The sequence below is a fragment of the Lingula anatina genome, chromosome 2 (assembly GCF_051362555.1).
Source record: "Lingula anatina isolate TDL-2025a chromosome 2, LinAna3.0, whole genome shotgun sequence".
Classification (NCBI taxonomy): Eukaryota; Metazoa; Brachiopoda; class Lingulata; order Lingulida; family Lingulidae; genus Lingula; species Lingula anatina.
The window spans coordinates 25,917,320-25,935,553 of record NC_141768.1 but is presented as its reverse complement, the minus strand read 5'-3'; the positions used below and the strand labels follow the sequence as shown (position 1 = coordinate 25,935,553).

At 34.1% G+C, this 18,234-nt stretch overlaps 2 protein-coding genes across 2 annotated transcripts in view; both read left to right on the top strand.

Moving 5' to 3' along the window:
• Positions 1-30: 30 nt before the first annotated feature.
• LOC106153816 (actin-related protein 2) lies at positions 31-4,646 on the top strand. The gene is made up of 8 exons (XM_013527915.2): positions 31-200; positions 714-824; positions 1,053-1,268; positions 1,605-1,677; positions 1,914-2,050; positions 2,430-2,579; positions 2,982-3,260; positions 3,637-4,646. Exons 1-8 carry the CDS (start codon positions 153-155, stop codon positions 3,805-3,807), a joined length of 1,185 nt encoding a protein of 394 aa, XP_013383369.1. The 5' UTR covers positions 31-152; the 3' UTR covers positions 3,808-4,646.
• A 2,189-nt stretch (positions 4,647-6,835) lies between these two features.
• LOC106153775 (regulator of G protein signaling 7) overlaps positions 6,836-18,234 on the top strand; it is a 64,390-nt gene continuing 52,991 nt past the window's right edge. The window contains 1 exon segment of the mRNA XM_087005567.1: positions 6,836-7,004. The gene's annotated coding sequence lies outside the window, so the exon portion shown is untranslated.

The following is an 18,234-nucleotide window of genomic DNA, read 5'->3' as shown; positions in this document are numbered from 1 at the left end:
TTATTGGCCAGTCTCACCGTGGTGTGAGAAATAATCCAATCAATGCATTCAATACACATGTCTCAGGAATTGATGGGGAGGGTCTACGGTAAAGGAAAAAAGTCGTCTGTGCTTGGATAGGTGTTTAACGTTTAAATCTCAGCCCATCGAGGATGGACAGCCAAGGGAGAAAAGTTATAGTTTGCGATAATGGCACTGGGGTTAGTATCTAAACTTTGGATTATTCGTTGACACTGTAGACCGTCTCATATACTCTATATTTTGAGATGCCGGTCAGCTTGTTTTTGGCGTTCACGGAAGTACTGCCCCATCATACAAATTTATGATGAGTTTTGATTAAAATTTGACAATTGCCGCCTTCTAACTTCTGACGTTTGATTTTAGAATAGGTTTAGATTATTGTTAATTGCTATTTGCTAGTTATTTATGGTGTATTTTGCTACAATTGTTAAAAACTTAACGTATAAACCTACTTGTATATCCTACTATTTCTGAAAGTCTATAAAAGTTAGTGGACAGATTAGTAAATCACAGTACATTTGTTTAATCACATTGCACTCTTCAAGTAAAGAGATTCCAGGAACATAGGATAGTAACATTTCATGTGGCTTTGCTCAAGGTGTCAAGATGCTAAAAACTTTTTTGAGTTAGGACTAATAGGAGAGAGACTGGCTTTGCAGATCTTTTAACTTTATAATCTTGGTTATTTTCAGTTTGTCAAATGTGGTTATGCAGGTTCCAACTTTCCAGAACACATCTTCCCTTCCTTGGTAGGAAGGCCTATCATCAGGTCTAATACTAAAGTTGGAGATATAGAAATCAAGGTACTAGTAAGCATTTGTGTATTAGCACTAGTAGTCTGAGTGGGGTGAGGGATTATCTAAATTGTTGTCAAAAGTCATCATTTTTAGCTTTTCATCTTTTACTCTGTGGAGGAGGGTCTGGAAAAATCTACTCTTTGTAGGCTTGTGAAAATGATGATAAAAACAAGATGACCCCTTACTTTTCATAATGAAAGGAAGGCTGATTTTAATGTATTTTAAAATACCCAGGATTTGATGATTGGAGATGATGCCAGTAAACTGAGGTCCATGTTAGAAGTCAACTACCCCATGGAGAATGGGATAGTGAGGAACTGGGAAGACATGATGCATGTGTGGAACTATACATTTGGAGAAGATAAACTCAATATCAAACCCAGGGACTGCAAGGTTTTGCTGACTGAACCACCAATGAATCCAACAAAAAATAGAGAAAAGATGATTGAGGTAATACAATGCTGCCTGTATTTCATTTAGCAAAATAATACCCCATTGCCTTTTTTTTTTTAGGATGCAATATAGTTTTAGAATTGATTGAACACTTATTTTTAATTCTGCTCAATAATTGCATTAATAACCTGTCACATTTTTATTATGAAACTATTTGTTTTGTATTCAATACTCTGCAGTGCCTGCCTGTATTTCTTAATTTTATAAAAACATACTACAATAAAATTCTGTCAGGTAGTTTAAACTTCATGGTAAAGGGGTATGCGTTTATAAAATGCACGATTAACTTTTGTTAATTCTTGCTCCTTCTAATTCTCTAACACTTTCTTTCAGGTTATGTTTGAGAAGTACCAATTTGCAGGTGTATACATTGCTATACAGGCAGTGTTGACACTTTATGCACAAGGTAATTACCACTAGACCTTCTTGACATGCTTGTGAATATCTCATGAAAATATTTCTATGCCAATAAAAAGTTATTTGCAAAAACACAAATTTGTCACTTTTGCCACTGCCAGATAATATTGTCAGATCTACAATTTCTATGTTTGTCCAAGTGTCTACTGCTTTTATTGCAAGACAGATTTCCAGCTCAAACACTGGTGATATAGTAAATAAATAATACTTGATTTCATTTTGCAGGTTTACTCACAGGAGTTGTAGTAGATTCAGGGGATGGTGTGACACACATATGTCCAGTGTATGAAGGCTTTGCACTTCCACATTTGACAAGAAGATTAGATATTGCTGGTAGAGACATAACCAGATATCTTATCAAGGTAAGTGTGAAACACATGAATATTGTTGCTTATCTTATGGTCTAGTGTTCTTTCAGGATATTCAATAGATTTATATTTTAAACACTTGGTAAATGTTTTGAAAGTCTTTAGTGATTTTATTAACTTTTTTGTTTTTCAGAAGTTTTGAAAAAGTTCAATGTGCAATGACTTCTTTATGTTTAACATTTTTTCTCATTGTTTCCAAGTAAAACTTAACACCTGTATTTGATTGTGCTTTAAAATTCACTTTTAAGAATACTATAGAATAGTATGAATTTTTTAAATTATGAATGAAAGGATGAGGGAAGCCATACCATTCATAATCAGTGGAACACTTAATGTGAAAATATTCAATGTTATCTATATCTTGGTATTCCAGTTGCTGTTATTGAGAGGCTATGCTTTCAATCACTCTGCAGATTTTGAGACTGTGCGCATGATGAAGGAAAAATTGTGCTATGTAGGATATGACATTGAATCTGAACAAAAGTTAGCAGTAGAAACAACAGTTCTGGTGGAGTCATATTCTGTGAGTCAGATTTATTGGCGCTTGAATAATAATTAAGATCTGCCTCTGAGCGTTAAATAATTTTGTTACTTAATTTAGTATGTGTGAAACAATTTTATTGGTAAGGTAATTTTAAACTGCTGATATATATTTATTTGATTCCTGTTGTGTTTTGCAGTGAGTCATAATGGCATAAGTGGAAAGGCATCCAATAACTTGAGACATCCATTGCAAGTCCTATCCACTTTTGGTTGTGTTTTATTTGAGTAGCTCAATATTGCATCCAGAAACTGAATTGTGCACTAAGGATCAAGGATTTTGTGCATTCAGAGACTTTGAATAAAACGGAATGTAACATTTGAGGATCATTTTCCCCCCACGTCAAAATTTTTTCAATAAATTGTATTGCATGCTCTTTTTCAGTTACCTGATGGCAGAACGATCAAGGTTGGTGGTGAGAGATTTGAGGCCCCAGAAGCCCTGTTCCAGCCACACTTAATCAATGTGGAAGGCATGGGCATGGCAGAGTTACTGTTCAGCACCATCCAGGCTGCAGACATGGACACAAGGCCAGAGTTTTACAAACATATAGTGCTATCTGGAGGATCCACCATGTACCCAGGGCTTCCCAGTCGTTTAGAGAGAGAGATTAAGCAACTCTATCTGGAGAGAGTGCTCAGGGGAGATACAACCAAGTTATCTGTAAGCATCTCAGTTGCTGCTGTTTTTAAATATTTCAATAGAGCAGTGGGCATTCCATGTTTTTCATTGGCTATTTATTAAGTTTTTCTCTAAATTTTTTTGCCAATTCTCTCCCTTCCAGTTTTACTTGATTAAGGTAAAGAGCATATAGTTTCCTTTTTCCTATTCTTGCAATATAAGAAATATATTTTTCAGTATAAAAGAAAATATGCCAATAGAACTTTTAATCTGTTTGTAGTACTTATTTTCACTTATTTGTTGTTATTATTCTTATTTATTTGTGTATTTATTTTTGCGTACATGATTAATGTTAAGATATTGAAAGTCTGGATGTTCTGTAATCAAGTTTCATTGCTTTATTTTACTTTTATTGTAGAAATTCAAGATTCGTATAGAAGATCCACCCAGAAGGAAGCACATGGTGTTTTTGGGTGGTGCTGTGTTGGCATCTATTATGAAAGATAAGGACTCATTCTGGATGACACGTGAAGAATACCAAGAGAAAGGACTGGGAGTGTTAGAAAAACTGGGTGTTAGCCCAAGTTAACTTGGACTGTTACTGTTAATGGTTTTTATCATTTTGAAGGACACAATGCTTAGGAGCTGCTGACAAAATAACAGTGAATCTGATTGATTTTGTTCGAGTTAAACATTGAATGGATCTAATTTTTTCCACCATTTCACAGGATTATATATATATAAATATTAGGACATACATAGCCGTGCTTAAATAACCTTCATTTGTATATAAGCATTAGTATAAAACAAATAGAATAGTATTGGTGAATTGATAGAGGATCGAAACTTTGGATGGTGTACATATATATTAATGAATTGACAAAATGAGTTTTAAAAAAATGCAAAAAAAAGTTAAGTACTATGTTAATTGTTATGGGGAATGATATTATTCAGGACAATGAAATGATGAATAATTGATCATTTGAGGAAATGCCATAAAAAAGCAATTTTATATGTTATAAATATGGTAATATCCACATTTATATTATTTGATAAGGTGAAAAGGCTTCTGTATATAAGCCCCTGCAGTTTTGGCGGTTGACCATTTAGGATGTGTTGGTGCAACTTCATGAACCGTAAGACCAAAGGAAAACTGACACCATATCTAAGTTCCAAATGGTGTCACTACCATATTGTTAATTAATTAGCAGAAGTGAACATTCCATAGTAAGATATTAACTTTTTTAAAAACCTTGGGAATTAAAGTTGTCTTAATTAGATTACCAATTGAAATAACATTGGCATGAAGGTAGTGAAGTATATCATAATGAAAACTAATGATTTCACTACAAATAATTAGAGGCCTTGTTACAAATGTAAAGTACCAAGAAAAGCATCTTTTAAAATAAAACTGATTTGATCACCGTTTTTCTCGCTTGACAAGTATGGGTATCTGGATATATAAAAAGCTTATGTATCATCTTGGCCTGTTCTACGCAGAAGTAATTAAAAGCGTTCATGTTCGATACTCCCAGAATGTCCTTTGTCAACTTCAAACCTAATTCATTAAAAATCTAAGTATTTTACATTGCTTACAGTTATGAACCTCAGTTCATTATTTCAAGTTTCTAATTACTTATATTATAATTTTTCAAACAAAATAAAATTGCTATTAGTTGATACAAAATATTTCTTTCGTGTACCTTCAACTCGTGCCATTAATGTTGAAATATAAAAATTGTCCTTATAGTTAGAAATAGTTTATATATTTTTATTATTGCTTGCCCTTTATTTCTCTACCTGATCGACAATTGTTGAATTGTCACCCCCCTCCCCCATTTCAGCCAATTTGGCACATTAGCCGAGAAAGGCAACAATTCAAAGCTGCCATGATGTCACCACGCCTGCTTTTTTCTCTCCTGCTCTCACTTGTATAAGGCTTAACCTGGACACATGCTTCAAAAGCTGACCACTTCAATGAGAACCTAATTTTAAAGCGAAACGCAGGGTACCCAGTACCAATTTGGAATCATATAATCTAATTACGGTTCCTATCTAACGTGTGGAAAATGAGTCTCCATTCTTTCAAGTAATGTTACCTTCTGACCTCGCTCACTTCTCTGGAGACATCTAGTCTCACTAAATACACTTATTACCGCCTAATGCGCCGTCTCACCGGTAGGAAAGAGCCATTAAAGCGAGTTGGCGCTTCAAAACGCTGCCGAGAAAGATAACATATATACGCTATGTGTATGGTATGTCATTATTAGATCAATTGAATAATTAGTTGTTTTTTTTACTCCTGTATATGGATACCCTAGTTGTAATTCTTTGTTCATCATTTTTCTTTCAATTTTTTCATTTCACTTTATCTTATCCATTTCACACATCTGTTGGTTTGTTTTTCTTTATTAAGCCTATTTTTTTTTTTCTTAACAACGGTGCTGTGAACGTTAAGAGATGCAAAGGTATTCGAGACACCATAGCCTCAGGGTAAAGAATTATTTGAAGAGTTTGATTTTTCACTTCGACTAGGACGCTTCAAGGGGCACATTGCCGTCCTGGAAATTCCACCACAAGCATGACAAAAAATAATACATAAAAATTGCGCCTCAGGTAGAGTGATACAATCATTTTTAAGCTTGTAAGATTTAATTGTATTGCGTGGTCCAAGCACCATGTTTCATGAATCATTCATCAAGTCACAGGTAATGTTCATGGTAATAGTTATATTTCCTACCAATACGTTATTGGAACAATGCAAAAACAAAAGAAAATTTGTTGAATCTTTTTAAGGGCCTATCACTTGAGATGCACCAGCCACACCGGGGATAAAGCTACATGTAGGGGCCTACTTCTTACGTTTAATAAATTGAAAATTTATAGGTTGAAAATTCCGTAAGACGGAACTACTGGGGACATTTACCTCCTATTTTCTGTATCTTTATGTTTAGATTTTACCTCATGATTAAAGATATATATTAAAGTATAAAGAGGGAGATTTTATATACGTAAATATAGGCCTATAGCCCAGCGGTTATTCAGATAATTCTTAACTCTGACGTACTAGCGCTGAACTGACTAAACATTTCCTCTGCAATTTCCTAATGCCGTTGGGTTTCTAAAGAAAAAACTGGCTCATGCGTATACCAGTTTTAATGTACGCATGGTTTTTGAGGAAATTTGCGTGTCTCACGTAGGCCTATATATGTCCGATATGTGATAGAGAAAGGGTTATTTCTAGAAGCAACTGCGTGTGTGTTTTCTTCTCTACCTGCTACGGATGCTTACATAATGCATTATGAATGAATTTTTGTTTCATGGTGAATTGATATGCGTTGATATTTTCTGGGCTCAGTGGTTCAGCTACTGTGGTGAAGGAGAGGAGAGAATTTTGCGGTTGGGGACGTTCCATTCTGTAAGGAGTTATTGATTTAATGATGACAAAAAAACACTGTTTTTATCAGTTTTCTGTGGATAACCCTTTTAAATAATGATTTGTCACAGATTTTGTTTTACCCTCCGAAAGGTTTCACTGATGTTACAGCTGGAAAGTACGTGTTATTCTACTCTTCTTCGATTTGCGTGCTTCTGTTTCACTGTTTTATACACTTGAGCATCTGAGTCAATTTCCAGGAAAATACGGCTTGGTCTCCTCTTGTTAAATCGACCGATGCATGGCGCCCCCACCATTACTCGGAATGTCAACATGGCTGACGTGTTGTAGAAGGCCGTGAGGTAGGGACGCGTGTACTTGCCTCAATACAGTTTCAAATATTTAAATAGGTAAGCAAATATGAAATTCTATGTACACTTCGTATGTTGCGTATGCATGCTATTAGTGAAAATGGTCACCTTCATTGATTTTGGCGACTGCGTAACGAGCTATTATTCTTGCGACCTCGGCCCACTGTTTTTATAGCACTGGGCTGTTTATGTCTGTCAGATAAATGATAGGATATGCATGCATTGCTTTAATAGCATCCTTCTGTAAGCGGCAGAGCACAGCGTTTGCAGGTCGTGCATAATATGTTTTTGACTGGTCCTGAAGGAATGAATCTGAGAGTAATTGAAGATGAAAATATCAGTTTAGTAGATCTTTGCAGCTTACAATATTGGAGAAGTGGTCCCGAACACTGTTCATCATATTTGAACCATTGCCAACATGTGTATAGTCCTTTTGGGAGTACGACTAGGCTGAACAGTCGCGCCTGTTAATGTAAAAGTTAAATGGTTGCATTTCCCTGTAGCTGTATGCAGCCTTAATTTACACGCGCAGCTTTGTGCATGGTATATTTACTATTACACAGACGTAGATCTATGCCATTTAATTAATCCAACTTTCATTCTGATTCACGTAAATATCATCTGTTATTGATTGTTATTTCATTTTTTGATTATTGATGACTTTTTAATGATTTTTTTAGACTTTTATTTTAAAAATTTATGCATTCAGTAATACATGTAGTAAGGATATTTTTGTATGGTGATGTTGTACAATGTACAATCATTGTCAATGTACATGTTTTTTTTTTAAATATATAAGAGCTATGGCATGCCATTAAGGAGTCTGATTATTAAGGAGGGTTTGTTTTGTTAATGGCCTGATCTGTTTTCTTTACCTGGGTTAAGTCAATTGCGTATGGGAGTTTAAGCATGCATGTATATGCCCTGGGATAGCACAGGTGCTAATAAATTGGGCAACAATCAGATAGGTGGCTTATCTAGAGTATTGCAATTTGGGGTCAGTGCCCTGAGTGCTGCTTGAGCAGAGGTCTTTTTTTTAATTTAGGAATTCTTATTTTCATGCATAACTGCAATTTGTTCATTAAAAAAAAATCAACAAAATTGAATTAAAGTTTTGAGCTGATTTTGTGGAGTTTTCTATGTATTAGGTGTCAGATGCGTAAAATGGGTGCAATTTAAGTGCTTGAGTTAGCCCCTACTATTACATACTATGGAAAAAAGTACATACATTTATAGTTATTTATTTATTTATTTATTTATTTATTTATTTATTTATTTATTTATTTTTTTTTTCTTCCACGTCATCATAGGTAACTGAAATGTAGCCTTTTTTATTTGATATTTAACCTTTTCATTTTAATTTGATTCGTGCCTGGATAAATTATTTTGTCAGAATTTCTTTCTAAGCAAAAAAAAATCACAGGATATTTTGTAAAATATAATTTCAGATTTTTAAATTCAGTAAGTAAGCTATCAATATATCATAGACATGATTATTAATTTTTGGAAAAGGGAAATATCCCCAGCTCTTCATTTCTTCATTAAATTTAAAATCTCATAAATAATGTGTTAAGGAAGAAATGGTTTTTTTTTTTTATTGTATTTGCTCAGTGTGCTCTTATTTCTATACAACGATTTTGCATGTTAATGTAGATTTTTTATTCCTGTATATTAACTTAGTTTCCCATTAGTTTAAAGAAAAAAAATTGGATATTTGCCAACATCCTTATTGTAACCACAATCCATTGCTGCACTGTCAAAATTAATTTTACATTTTAACCTTTAACTGACTTTAAATATAGATTCTCAATCCCCGATGATGCAAATTAGCTTTCGTTGTGAGGTAAGTATTAAGGTTTTATGACTGTTTGCCCACAGTGTTATTGTATGCTCATATACTGTTCCCCAAAATGGCATTATCTGGAATCGCACCCATTTACTCAAGGATAGTAAAAATGGCTCAGAATGGTTGATATTGCAATGCATCTTCCGTTTAAAGCATGTGCAAATGGCAGTGGTTTATATAAAAGGAGATGAGATAGCAAGGAGAAGGGGAGATGATAGATCAAGGGAAATGAAATTGTGAAGGATAGTCTTGAATTGTGGGAAATCATTTGTGACAATCATGTTTTACGCAACTGAAGCAAATCTGGTTACCGTTCCTTTGGGAATTGAAGTGGAAAGAAGACCTATGAAGTCTAACCTGAGCATGTGCACAGACTGCTCTGTACATTTTCTTGTTGAAGGAAGGTGTATTTTTAGACAAAAATATTAGAAGAAAGTTTATTTGATATCATGTGTTGAATTTGATTCTTAAATTATTATAAGTATTTATTTGTCAATAATGTACTATTGTTCAGTGCCAATTACAGAAGCCCAACAACACCATAGTTTTTACCATTTCAATTTTTTTTTTCATGAAAAAGATTTTTAAAAATCCTGAAAATATATATGTTATTTGATTGCAGTTCTTCTTCTTATTTTTTAAGTATCAGCTGCTCTATTTTTGTGAAAGACTAACAACAAGTATATACTTCAGTTTATTTAATCATGGCCTAGGCTAACTTCACATAGGAAACAAAAAAATGTGACTCTGCACTGTGTAACTTGGTCTGACAAACTTGAATATAAATAAAAGCAAAAGTATATATATTTGATAAAACATGCTGGATATTGTTCCCCATTGAGGTATCAGATTAAGCTCTTTTGTCATTGATGTATGTTTTGTTTATTCAGAAAATTGTAATTAAATAATTTTATTGCAAAGCATGGGTAAAACATATGTCACCAGAATGTCTTTATTAAAGCCAACACTTCTATGGTCATGTACTTGATATGATATGATATGATGTGATATGATATTAAGTATAAGTGAGGTGTATTCCTGGACATTGCATCATCATTGATGTACTTGGCAGTTGGGGCAATTAAAAGAGTGTTACACAAGTCCAGTAATTACTTGGTCTTTTCAATGGAGGAAAAAATTGTGATTTTTACAGGCATGATTTCTTCAACTTAGAACATTTATACTGAGTTTTAGCAACAGAATTAAAAAGGAGGCTACTCTATAGTTCTATTCTGTGCAGTACTATATAAAAATATAATTTTTCTGATTATAGAATTATGTATCTGAAAGTTTAATAATTTTTGCCCATTGAAAAGATCGAGTCATTACCATATTACATCACTAATGGTTTTTTTGCCAGTAATAGTATCGATGGACAAAATATTATATTTATTTGTTTTGTTCCATCAAGAAATTAGGTACATATGGATGATTTCTCAGGGCTCGTAGGTTTTGCCAAGTTAAGGATTTGAAAAGACTTGTATTCTTCACTGTAATTCTAACATGCAGAACATTTTTAATTAAAATTTAATAAGAATTTAACAAAAAAATTTTTTTTTTTTGAAATTATACATGGAATTTAACTGGGAAAGTGTCTTTAATTTTAAAGATTAATTTTTGTTTCCTCTTTAGTATAAAAGATTATTTTTGGGAGAATTGATGTTGAACCAATGAATGTGGGAAGTCTGATTATAGATGGCTTTATGGAAATGAAGCACTTCAGTGTTAGATAGATTCATCCAAGTGCAGGTAAAAGTACATTCTATTTAATTCCCAATCTCAGTAGTGAATATTGAATATTAATGAAATCTCTCAGGAGTCCAGCCTTTTTCGAATATTAAGTTTAAAATGAATGGGTTGGGCTGTAACTAAAATAACCTGGCTGTAATCATGATCCATAGGCATTTAAAGAACGCTGGACCAAGGTCCCATCAAATCATAAGTCCCCCTTGATAAAGCAGCAATTAAGTTTATAACATTGTTCCTTATATAATTTTTCCTAATAAATTAAGGATAATTCAAGAATCTAAGAGGTAGAGCTGCTCTGAGGAAGGATCATATTAATCCTCTTGTCTTTCTTGCATGGCAGTCTTCGTTAATTAATAGCACCGTACTTAGGGTAACTATTTACTTCCCGGAGGCTGCCATTGATTTGTGCCCTTTAAATGGAAGGGTAGTGTTCACAAGTTTATTTTAATGCCTTTCACAAATACTGAAAGTATTGGAGAAAGTCCCAGTTGCTGTTGAACGGTTTCGGCAAACGCATTAGCGCAGATTGATTACAGCGAAGCGCTTCAGATTTTTGAGGGACAACTCTAACGTGCATCAAATATTCATAAGAACCAATTGCTTTAACAAGATTTAGTTGCAAATCAATGGTAGATAGTTCTGCTCTTCACTATCAATCCCTGCTCTTTTTGTCTGTGCAGATTTATTCTGACATGATTCAGCCTCTGGTGAATGGGGGACAAATAATAGCAAGTCAGGGTGTTGGAAGTGATTAGCTTTTATTGAACATTCAATATAGTCGGATGCTGGCATTTAAAGGAACAGAGATTTAGTGTGGAGGAGAAAAATCTGTTGGCAATGGACTGGTTTTGAAAATCACTGCCAGTTGGACAGGGTCTTGGAGTTGGAGCTTTGGATCGGTTCTTATAGTCAACAAATGAATGTCATCATTTTAATCTTCGGTTTTGGATTTAGCTTATGATTTACCATTTCATATCGCAGTTACAGTGTACTAAGGCATTAGGAATTGTACTGAGGACCATCTTTCATTCATCTTGACCACTGATTCTCATCAGCTGTGCTTGCTTCGATCAGTACCAGCATTGGTTCATGTTCATGTAGAAAAAAAAGGGATTCTGCAGGATAGATAAATATCCTTCATCAATTACTTTTGGTTCTTGTTGAGTTGTTTCAGAGAAAGAATTGGCTGCTTTAAAAAAGGGACAACAGTCAAGAGCATATTTCTTCAGCATATTGACGCTCAGCACAAGTCTCTACTTCAAAGCAGCCCCTGGTTGTATTTACAGGAAAAAAAGGCGAGCATAGAGCCGATAGAGTATATGGATGTCTAACCAGCTCCTATTCATTTAAACCTTCGGTACTGCAGTTGGCTTGTTAACTAGTGGAGCCTGCACAGGACGGGAGTAGTAAATGTTAGAGCAGGCGGGTGAGCTGTTATTTCCTGGCCGTGCCCGCAAGCAAGAAATCAGCACCTGTCAGGGGAGAACTGTTAACAGATGCAGTGCACCACAGCTTTATCTTCCCAAGATCTTCCCAGGTAGATAGAGCTACACATGTTTGAATATTTCTACTTTGCCGTAAGTTAAGACAATTATTTCTCAGATGTTTGAGGGGTAACAACTGTTGACACTCTGGTTTTTCTTTTTTTCAGAAAATTTTGTTTTTACTTTTGGCCCAAGTTTTTAATGGCTGCAAAGGCATACTGGAGGAAATTGTTTTTCTTTGTAAAAAAAGATTGTTTGGACTAATCATTTTGGTCAAATATTTACATGAATGTATTGGAATAAATTTATTGAATATTTATTATATCCATTCTGTGCCAGTATTTCGGTTTTCTTCATATAAAATCATGGGAATTTCCTACCCTCTACTAGGGCGACAGATTGATTTTCAACAGATATTCACAGATATATGTCTCTAGATGAATAGTCATTTTGATCTGATGTCATTCAGCCAAAAATGTCCACAATAATAACTGCGACCCTGGTAGAGGGTAGGAATTTCCTGCAATTCAAGATTTTTACATATGTGAACCATCTCCATGTTATTCGTTGTTAATAGCTAAACTGAATATTGCATGGAAAATAATGCAGCTACAGTACTTATTTGCTTACAGGCCAATGAGTTTTGCTGATTAAGCCTACTCTAGGGGCTTAACTATGAGTGCTATAATTTATAAACTGCGTATTCATAGAGCGTGATAATTCACATGCACTCTTTTCATCTAATATTTAGTTCAATTGTCAAATGTTTATGGGTATGACTGAGATACCATTTAACATATATCCGTGATTTGCATTTCATCAGATACATAATAACTGCCTTTATAAGTCCAGTTAGTAATTTACAGCCCTTGTGATAAGGCATGACAAAGCAGCTAGATCATAACTGCATGTACATTGCCAGCAAGTAATTTCATTATGTACAACTTGTTTCATTCGAGCAATTGATAGAATGAAGAATCTGTGAGGCAAATCATTTTTGATAGGCTGAGTGTGTTGATGTAATTGATGAGTCTATTTGTCAATCGGGGCATTTCAGGTAAAAAATACCAATATTGTGGAAATCCAGTAATGAGGTTGATGAAAATAATAAACCCAAACAATGTATCACTTTGAGCTGAGTTAATCCCTTGATTACTTGATAGAAATTATTAATATCTGCTGCTAGGGAGTAGAATTCGTAATGTTTTGCTTGGCTCAATTATTCATTTGATATACCGTTGTCATCATCGACTGATCAAGGCTTCCAGTATTTTACTTTGAGTGAGCAATTGAGACAGAATATTTGCGGAACACTCAAGTTTAAATCACAGTAATGCTGTTAGCTAAACTATAGGATTGACTGCATGTTTGTGTGTGTTTGTGTCCTGTCTTGGGGATATTGATATTGAGATAAAATGGATCCTAATAAGTGTTTTTTTTGTTTTTTTTTTAACAAGGATAAATTTATATGACTGAGCGTTTTAAAATAGTGAAACAGTGTACCTCAAAGCTAAAAAAAAATAGGAAAAAAAAGAAAAATTAAATTTTTTTGCACAATGTTATGATTAACACTGGTCAAGTATTTGATGCTTATTATAGGATCTTGGTGTATGTACTGTAGCCATGACCCATGAGAGTAGAAAAATTTAGTCAAAAACTTCTACCTAGTAGTATGAATGGGGATAGACCAATTAAGACCTATACTTGGGATATAAGATAAAGAAAGCAAGTTATTATTGAAAAAATTCCAATAAAAAGATTTTGAAACTTTTCACTGTCTAAGGGGAACTCGGTACTTGCCATTCATGCCTTATGTTACATGAGACGTATTTTCTAGTATAGATTTTAAATTGAATCCTGCCCGAGTGAGTTTCAATGGCAAATATCTAGCCCTGTTACTATATCAGACTTCCTTGTAATCTTATCTGAATGGTTTAAGCAAGAGATACAGTTCAATGCTACTTGTATGGAATATATTCAAGTCATCTGATGTTAATCAATCTGAAATCTCTCTTTAATTTTGATGCAAGTGATTAATCTTTTCTGTTAACTTTCCTGTTAAAATTAGTCAGATTTTAAGCATTCTCTGAGCTCTGGTTTCCCGTTGCAGGAACTCTTGGAACACAAGTTGTGCTTCATTAAGTTATCATTATGCTACATGAGCAGATGATTTAGTCCTGGAAGTCTAACTTTGCAGAAGCATTACTCTGTAAACCAATGCCTAATATGTGTGCTGTATATTTTTGCAAGACAGTGCTTACAACAAAAGTATTTCGTGAGTCAGTGATTTGTACCCTAGTGGCATCTATTTTTAAAGGAAATATGATTGTGTTATGACTGTGTGGTTGAAATGTGGTAACATATGAAATGGGTGACAAGTTCTCATCATAAAGGTAATATCATGCAGGTTGATGTTTTCTTATTCATGTACCTGGAGTTTAAGAAGACACATGAATCTTAGGCCCCATTCACAATGGATGATCCGAGTACTTACAGATTCACCGACTAAATATGGCCAACCACAGTTCAAAAGCGATGCCGCTTATTCCTGATGGTCTCCCCAACTCCACACTGTAGGGACCATTTCCAGACCCTATCGTACTAACTGTGGATTGATATATCTCCAGACGGAATTCTCACTAAATTGCAATCAACTTAAGCAGCTTAGATGTCTGTCAATCCAACTGAAGCTGCTAGGGGGTAATTAATTATCGTTTATAGCAGCTTCAATAGGTGTGCCAGACATCTAAGCCACTTAAAGCTGAAAGCAATTTAGTGAGAAACCCCTTGGAGATGAATTGATCTTGTTAGATCGATCTAGGTATGGGAATCCAGTCTTACCTTTCTACTGGCAGTGTGTGTGAGAGGTAAGTTTCCAGTGCCCTTTGAAACTCGGAGGGCCATTCCGTGGTATTTGGTCCGCAGACCTCAAAATTTAAAAAAGGAATCCTACTTATAAAACTTATAATTTCTGAAACCAGACATCATAAGACACCAGAATCCAAAAGAAATTTTAGGTTTTGATGATTAATTATGATTTTATTGACACTTTTATCTGGAAAACTTATAAAATAGTGTCACGGAAGGACATTTTTATTTTTGATATATTTTTCATAATAGAGATCATTTTAAACAATAAAGGCTAAATACATTAAATATAACCTATTTCTTACATTTAGTCAGGTGCATTAGATTAAAAAAATATTTGATTATAAAATAATGGATTAATCAATATCAATTTGTCCTTCCGAGATGATTTTGGTACCTATTTTTTAAGTTTTCTCAGTAACTACAAAAGTTAAAAACTTATAACTTCATATTCTCCTCAACCATGAAAGGGGCCAACAAAATATGAAATTATTTTTGCTTAGAACCACTTCAGTAAGAAATTAAATCCAAATATATAAGCATTAAACATGACACCTAGCACAGTGGAAGCAAGTATGAGGCATTTTGATTGGACCATAACAGGTCATGTGACCAATGAGCCCAAAACCCTTATGTCTTTCAAGATAATCTTGAACTTAAAATTCACAATTATTATATATAGAAGCATTTTAAACTGAGAAACATTTCATTTGAATGAATAATATTGAAGTTATTATAATTTACACAATTGATTATATTTATAATTAATAGATTTGGTAAGAATTTCTCAAAAAATGTCCCAATGTTATTTAAAGATGATCAGAGCAGATGAGAACTTATATTATAGTCAAAATTAGTAACTTGTTTGAAGATGAAATATATTACCATGGAAAGACATGTTTACATTTGATATTATTCATCAAAATTATGCTGGTATGTATTCATAAAATATTATTATTAGCCTTATTTTACATTTTATTTAGCCATGGACAAAACGTCCTTCCGAGACGTGTCCTTCCATGACGCCTACTTGATTTTTTTATATGCAAAATTTTCAAATTTATTATTTTTTTTCCAAAAAAATTTTTATACACCGAGAAAGTAAAATAATCAAATATTCATATTTTGATTTGATTTTAAAAATATCTACACAGACAGAGCAGAATTTTAGTGTTGAAGTTGAAAGTTAAAATTCCATGTCCATTTCACGTCCTTCCGAGATGCTAACTATTTATTATAATTTTTTCGTAACTTTAGTTTTTTTAAACCTAATTTTTTGCCTAATTATAACTTACATATAGAAGAATAAACATACAAAAAATGGACCTTGTAACTTTTTTACTTTTGAAAATATTTTCATTTGAAGTGTCAAATGTCCTTCCATAACAGCAAAAAAATACCACGGAATGGCCCCGGACCAAATCCATGCCTTTGCTTGTAGTTAAATGAATTGTATTCACATGTGGTTATTGCATATGTTCAAATAATGTATGACTTTAAGGGCAGATTTGAAGCTTACATAGTTTCTTTTACTCTCATGTAGTCCCGTGGCACAAAATATGACATGCCCCTTCATTTTAACACCGCAAGGGAGACTGCGAATATATCGAACCAATTAGAGGTCTCACAGATGTAAATAATGGCTTCGGATTGGTTTGAACCTTAGTAGAGCCCTTGAGGTATACCAAAGAATAGGCTGAGTGAAATGAGTGAAGTTGATTGTCTTTAAAGTACCCTGGAATCTTTATCTTGGCTTCTGCCTCTTTCAGCATTGGACTGTTGCAGTATCCATGAATCTCCACAGGCCCGTAACCAGCAATTTCAAAAGGGGGGTTCTTTTTTTCTGAAAAGTGGACCTTTTACCATGAAACCTTCATGTGCCTAGATACATTTTTACCCAGAGGGAACCTTTTCCCAGCAAAAGGGGGGTTCTTTCGAACTCCCCGAACCCCCCCTGACTACGGGCCTGCTCCATATAAAGGGCAAATGTTAGGATTTTTGTACATGGACCATATGAAAAATATTTTGGTTTTTAATTTAACTGGTAACCAGCAGGTTTCCCTGTAATGCATATGAATCACTATAACTAGTATCTTACACAACTCAAATTAAACTTACATGCCAAGTGATAAACCAAATTAATCACTTGATCACCTGCCCCCCCCCCCCCCCCCCAAAAAAAAAGGCTTTATAATTACACCTTCTTCAAATGTCTAGTCATAATGAATGAGGCATTACTGTAGCATATATAATTATTCAAATAAGGTTTGGTACAACAACCAAGGCTTTTATATAGCACAGAAAGAAAGCAGAAAATATCTGTTCAAATATCATTTTTTGGGAAATATGAAATTCTTTTAGTTCTGCTTTTTGAAAATACTGTAAATGATGCCATTTGGATTGGTTAAGTGGCAAAGATTTGACCTGTCAACTTGCTTCCAATGCATCTTAATGAGATTTACCAAAGTACTTCATGTGAGATTGAAAGCCTACAACACAGAGGGATATCCCTGTTATAAGGGCCTTTACACAGAGATCCCACTGAACCTGAGATATTAAAGCCCCTTAAAAATTGTAAGCATGATGCTGTTAGTCAGAGTGATTCAAGGTTTCAAGGAATCCTGTTCTGGAGAAATGTATGTGGTATCATTAGAATTTTTTGATCAAAATACTGATTCATATGAAATAAATTTAGAATATATAATTATGAACTGAGGTTGAAATATTTTTTTAAGCACAGCTGTGGTAGATATTACTTTTCTGAGGTTTGCAAAACCACATATTTAGGAAAAGTGTATACTAATTGTCTTACTGTATTATATAATGATGTCGTTGTCTTTCGAGATAACATTAAAAGTCACAGCATTGCTTTCATTCACCATGTTGTTTTCTGATTGATGATATGCTTCCTTTACCCTGATTTGTCAAAAAATATGGATTAATTACGTCATCAGTCAATGGCATGTTTTATGATGGCATCAGTGGTCAATGTTGAGTTTTTTCATACTCATAAGTCAATCTATTCTATGGTAATTATTATGTACAGACACAGATGTGTCTGTACATATTGCCATCACCTGCGTCTGTCGTCGCCGTCGCCGTCCCTGTCGCCGTCCCTGTCGATGTCGCCGTCGCCGTCGCCGTGCACTTTCATCGTTAACACGATAAGTGGAAGACAGTTTTACTTTTTGGCTTTATATTTACAGAGCTGATGAATATTCATAAAACGCAGGTCAAGTTCGAAAATCAGCATGTTTGGGCAATTATTGTAGTATTTATGCTGTGTTTTCACTTTTTAGCATATATGCAACACTGTTAACAC

What these genes read in the sequence shown, in the direction of transcription:
- LOC106153816 (XM_013527915.2), top strand. Translation starts at nt 153, where the DNA reads ATGGACAGCCAAGGGAGAAAAGTTATAGTTTGCGATAATGGCACTGGG. An exon ending in TAACCAGATATCTTATCAAG is followed by an intron (nt 2,051 to 2,429) that starts GTAAGTGTGAAA and finishes TTGGTATTCCAG; the next exon opens with TTGCTGTTATTGAGAGGCTA. An exon ending in TTCTGGTGGAGTCATATTCT is followed by an intron (nt 2,580 to 2,981) that starts GTGAGTCAGATT and finishes GCTCTTTTTCAG; the next exon opens with TTACCTGATGGCAGAACGAT.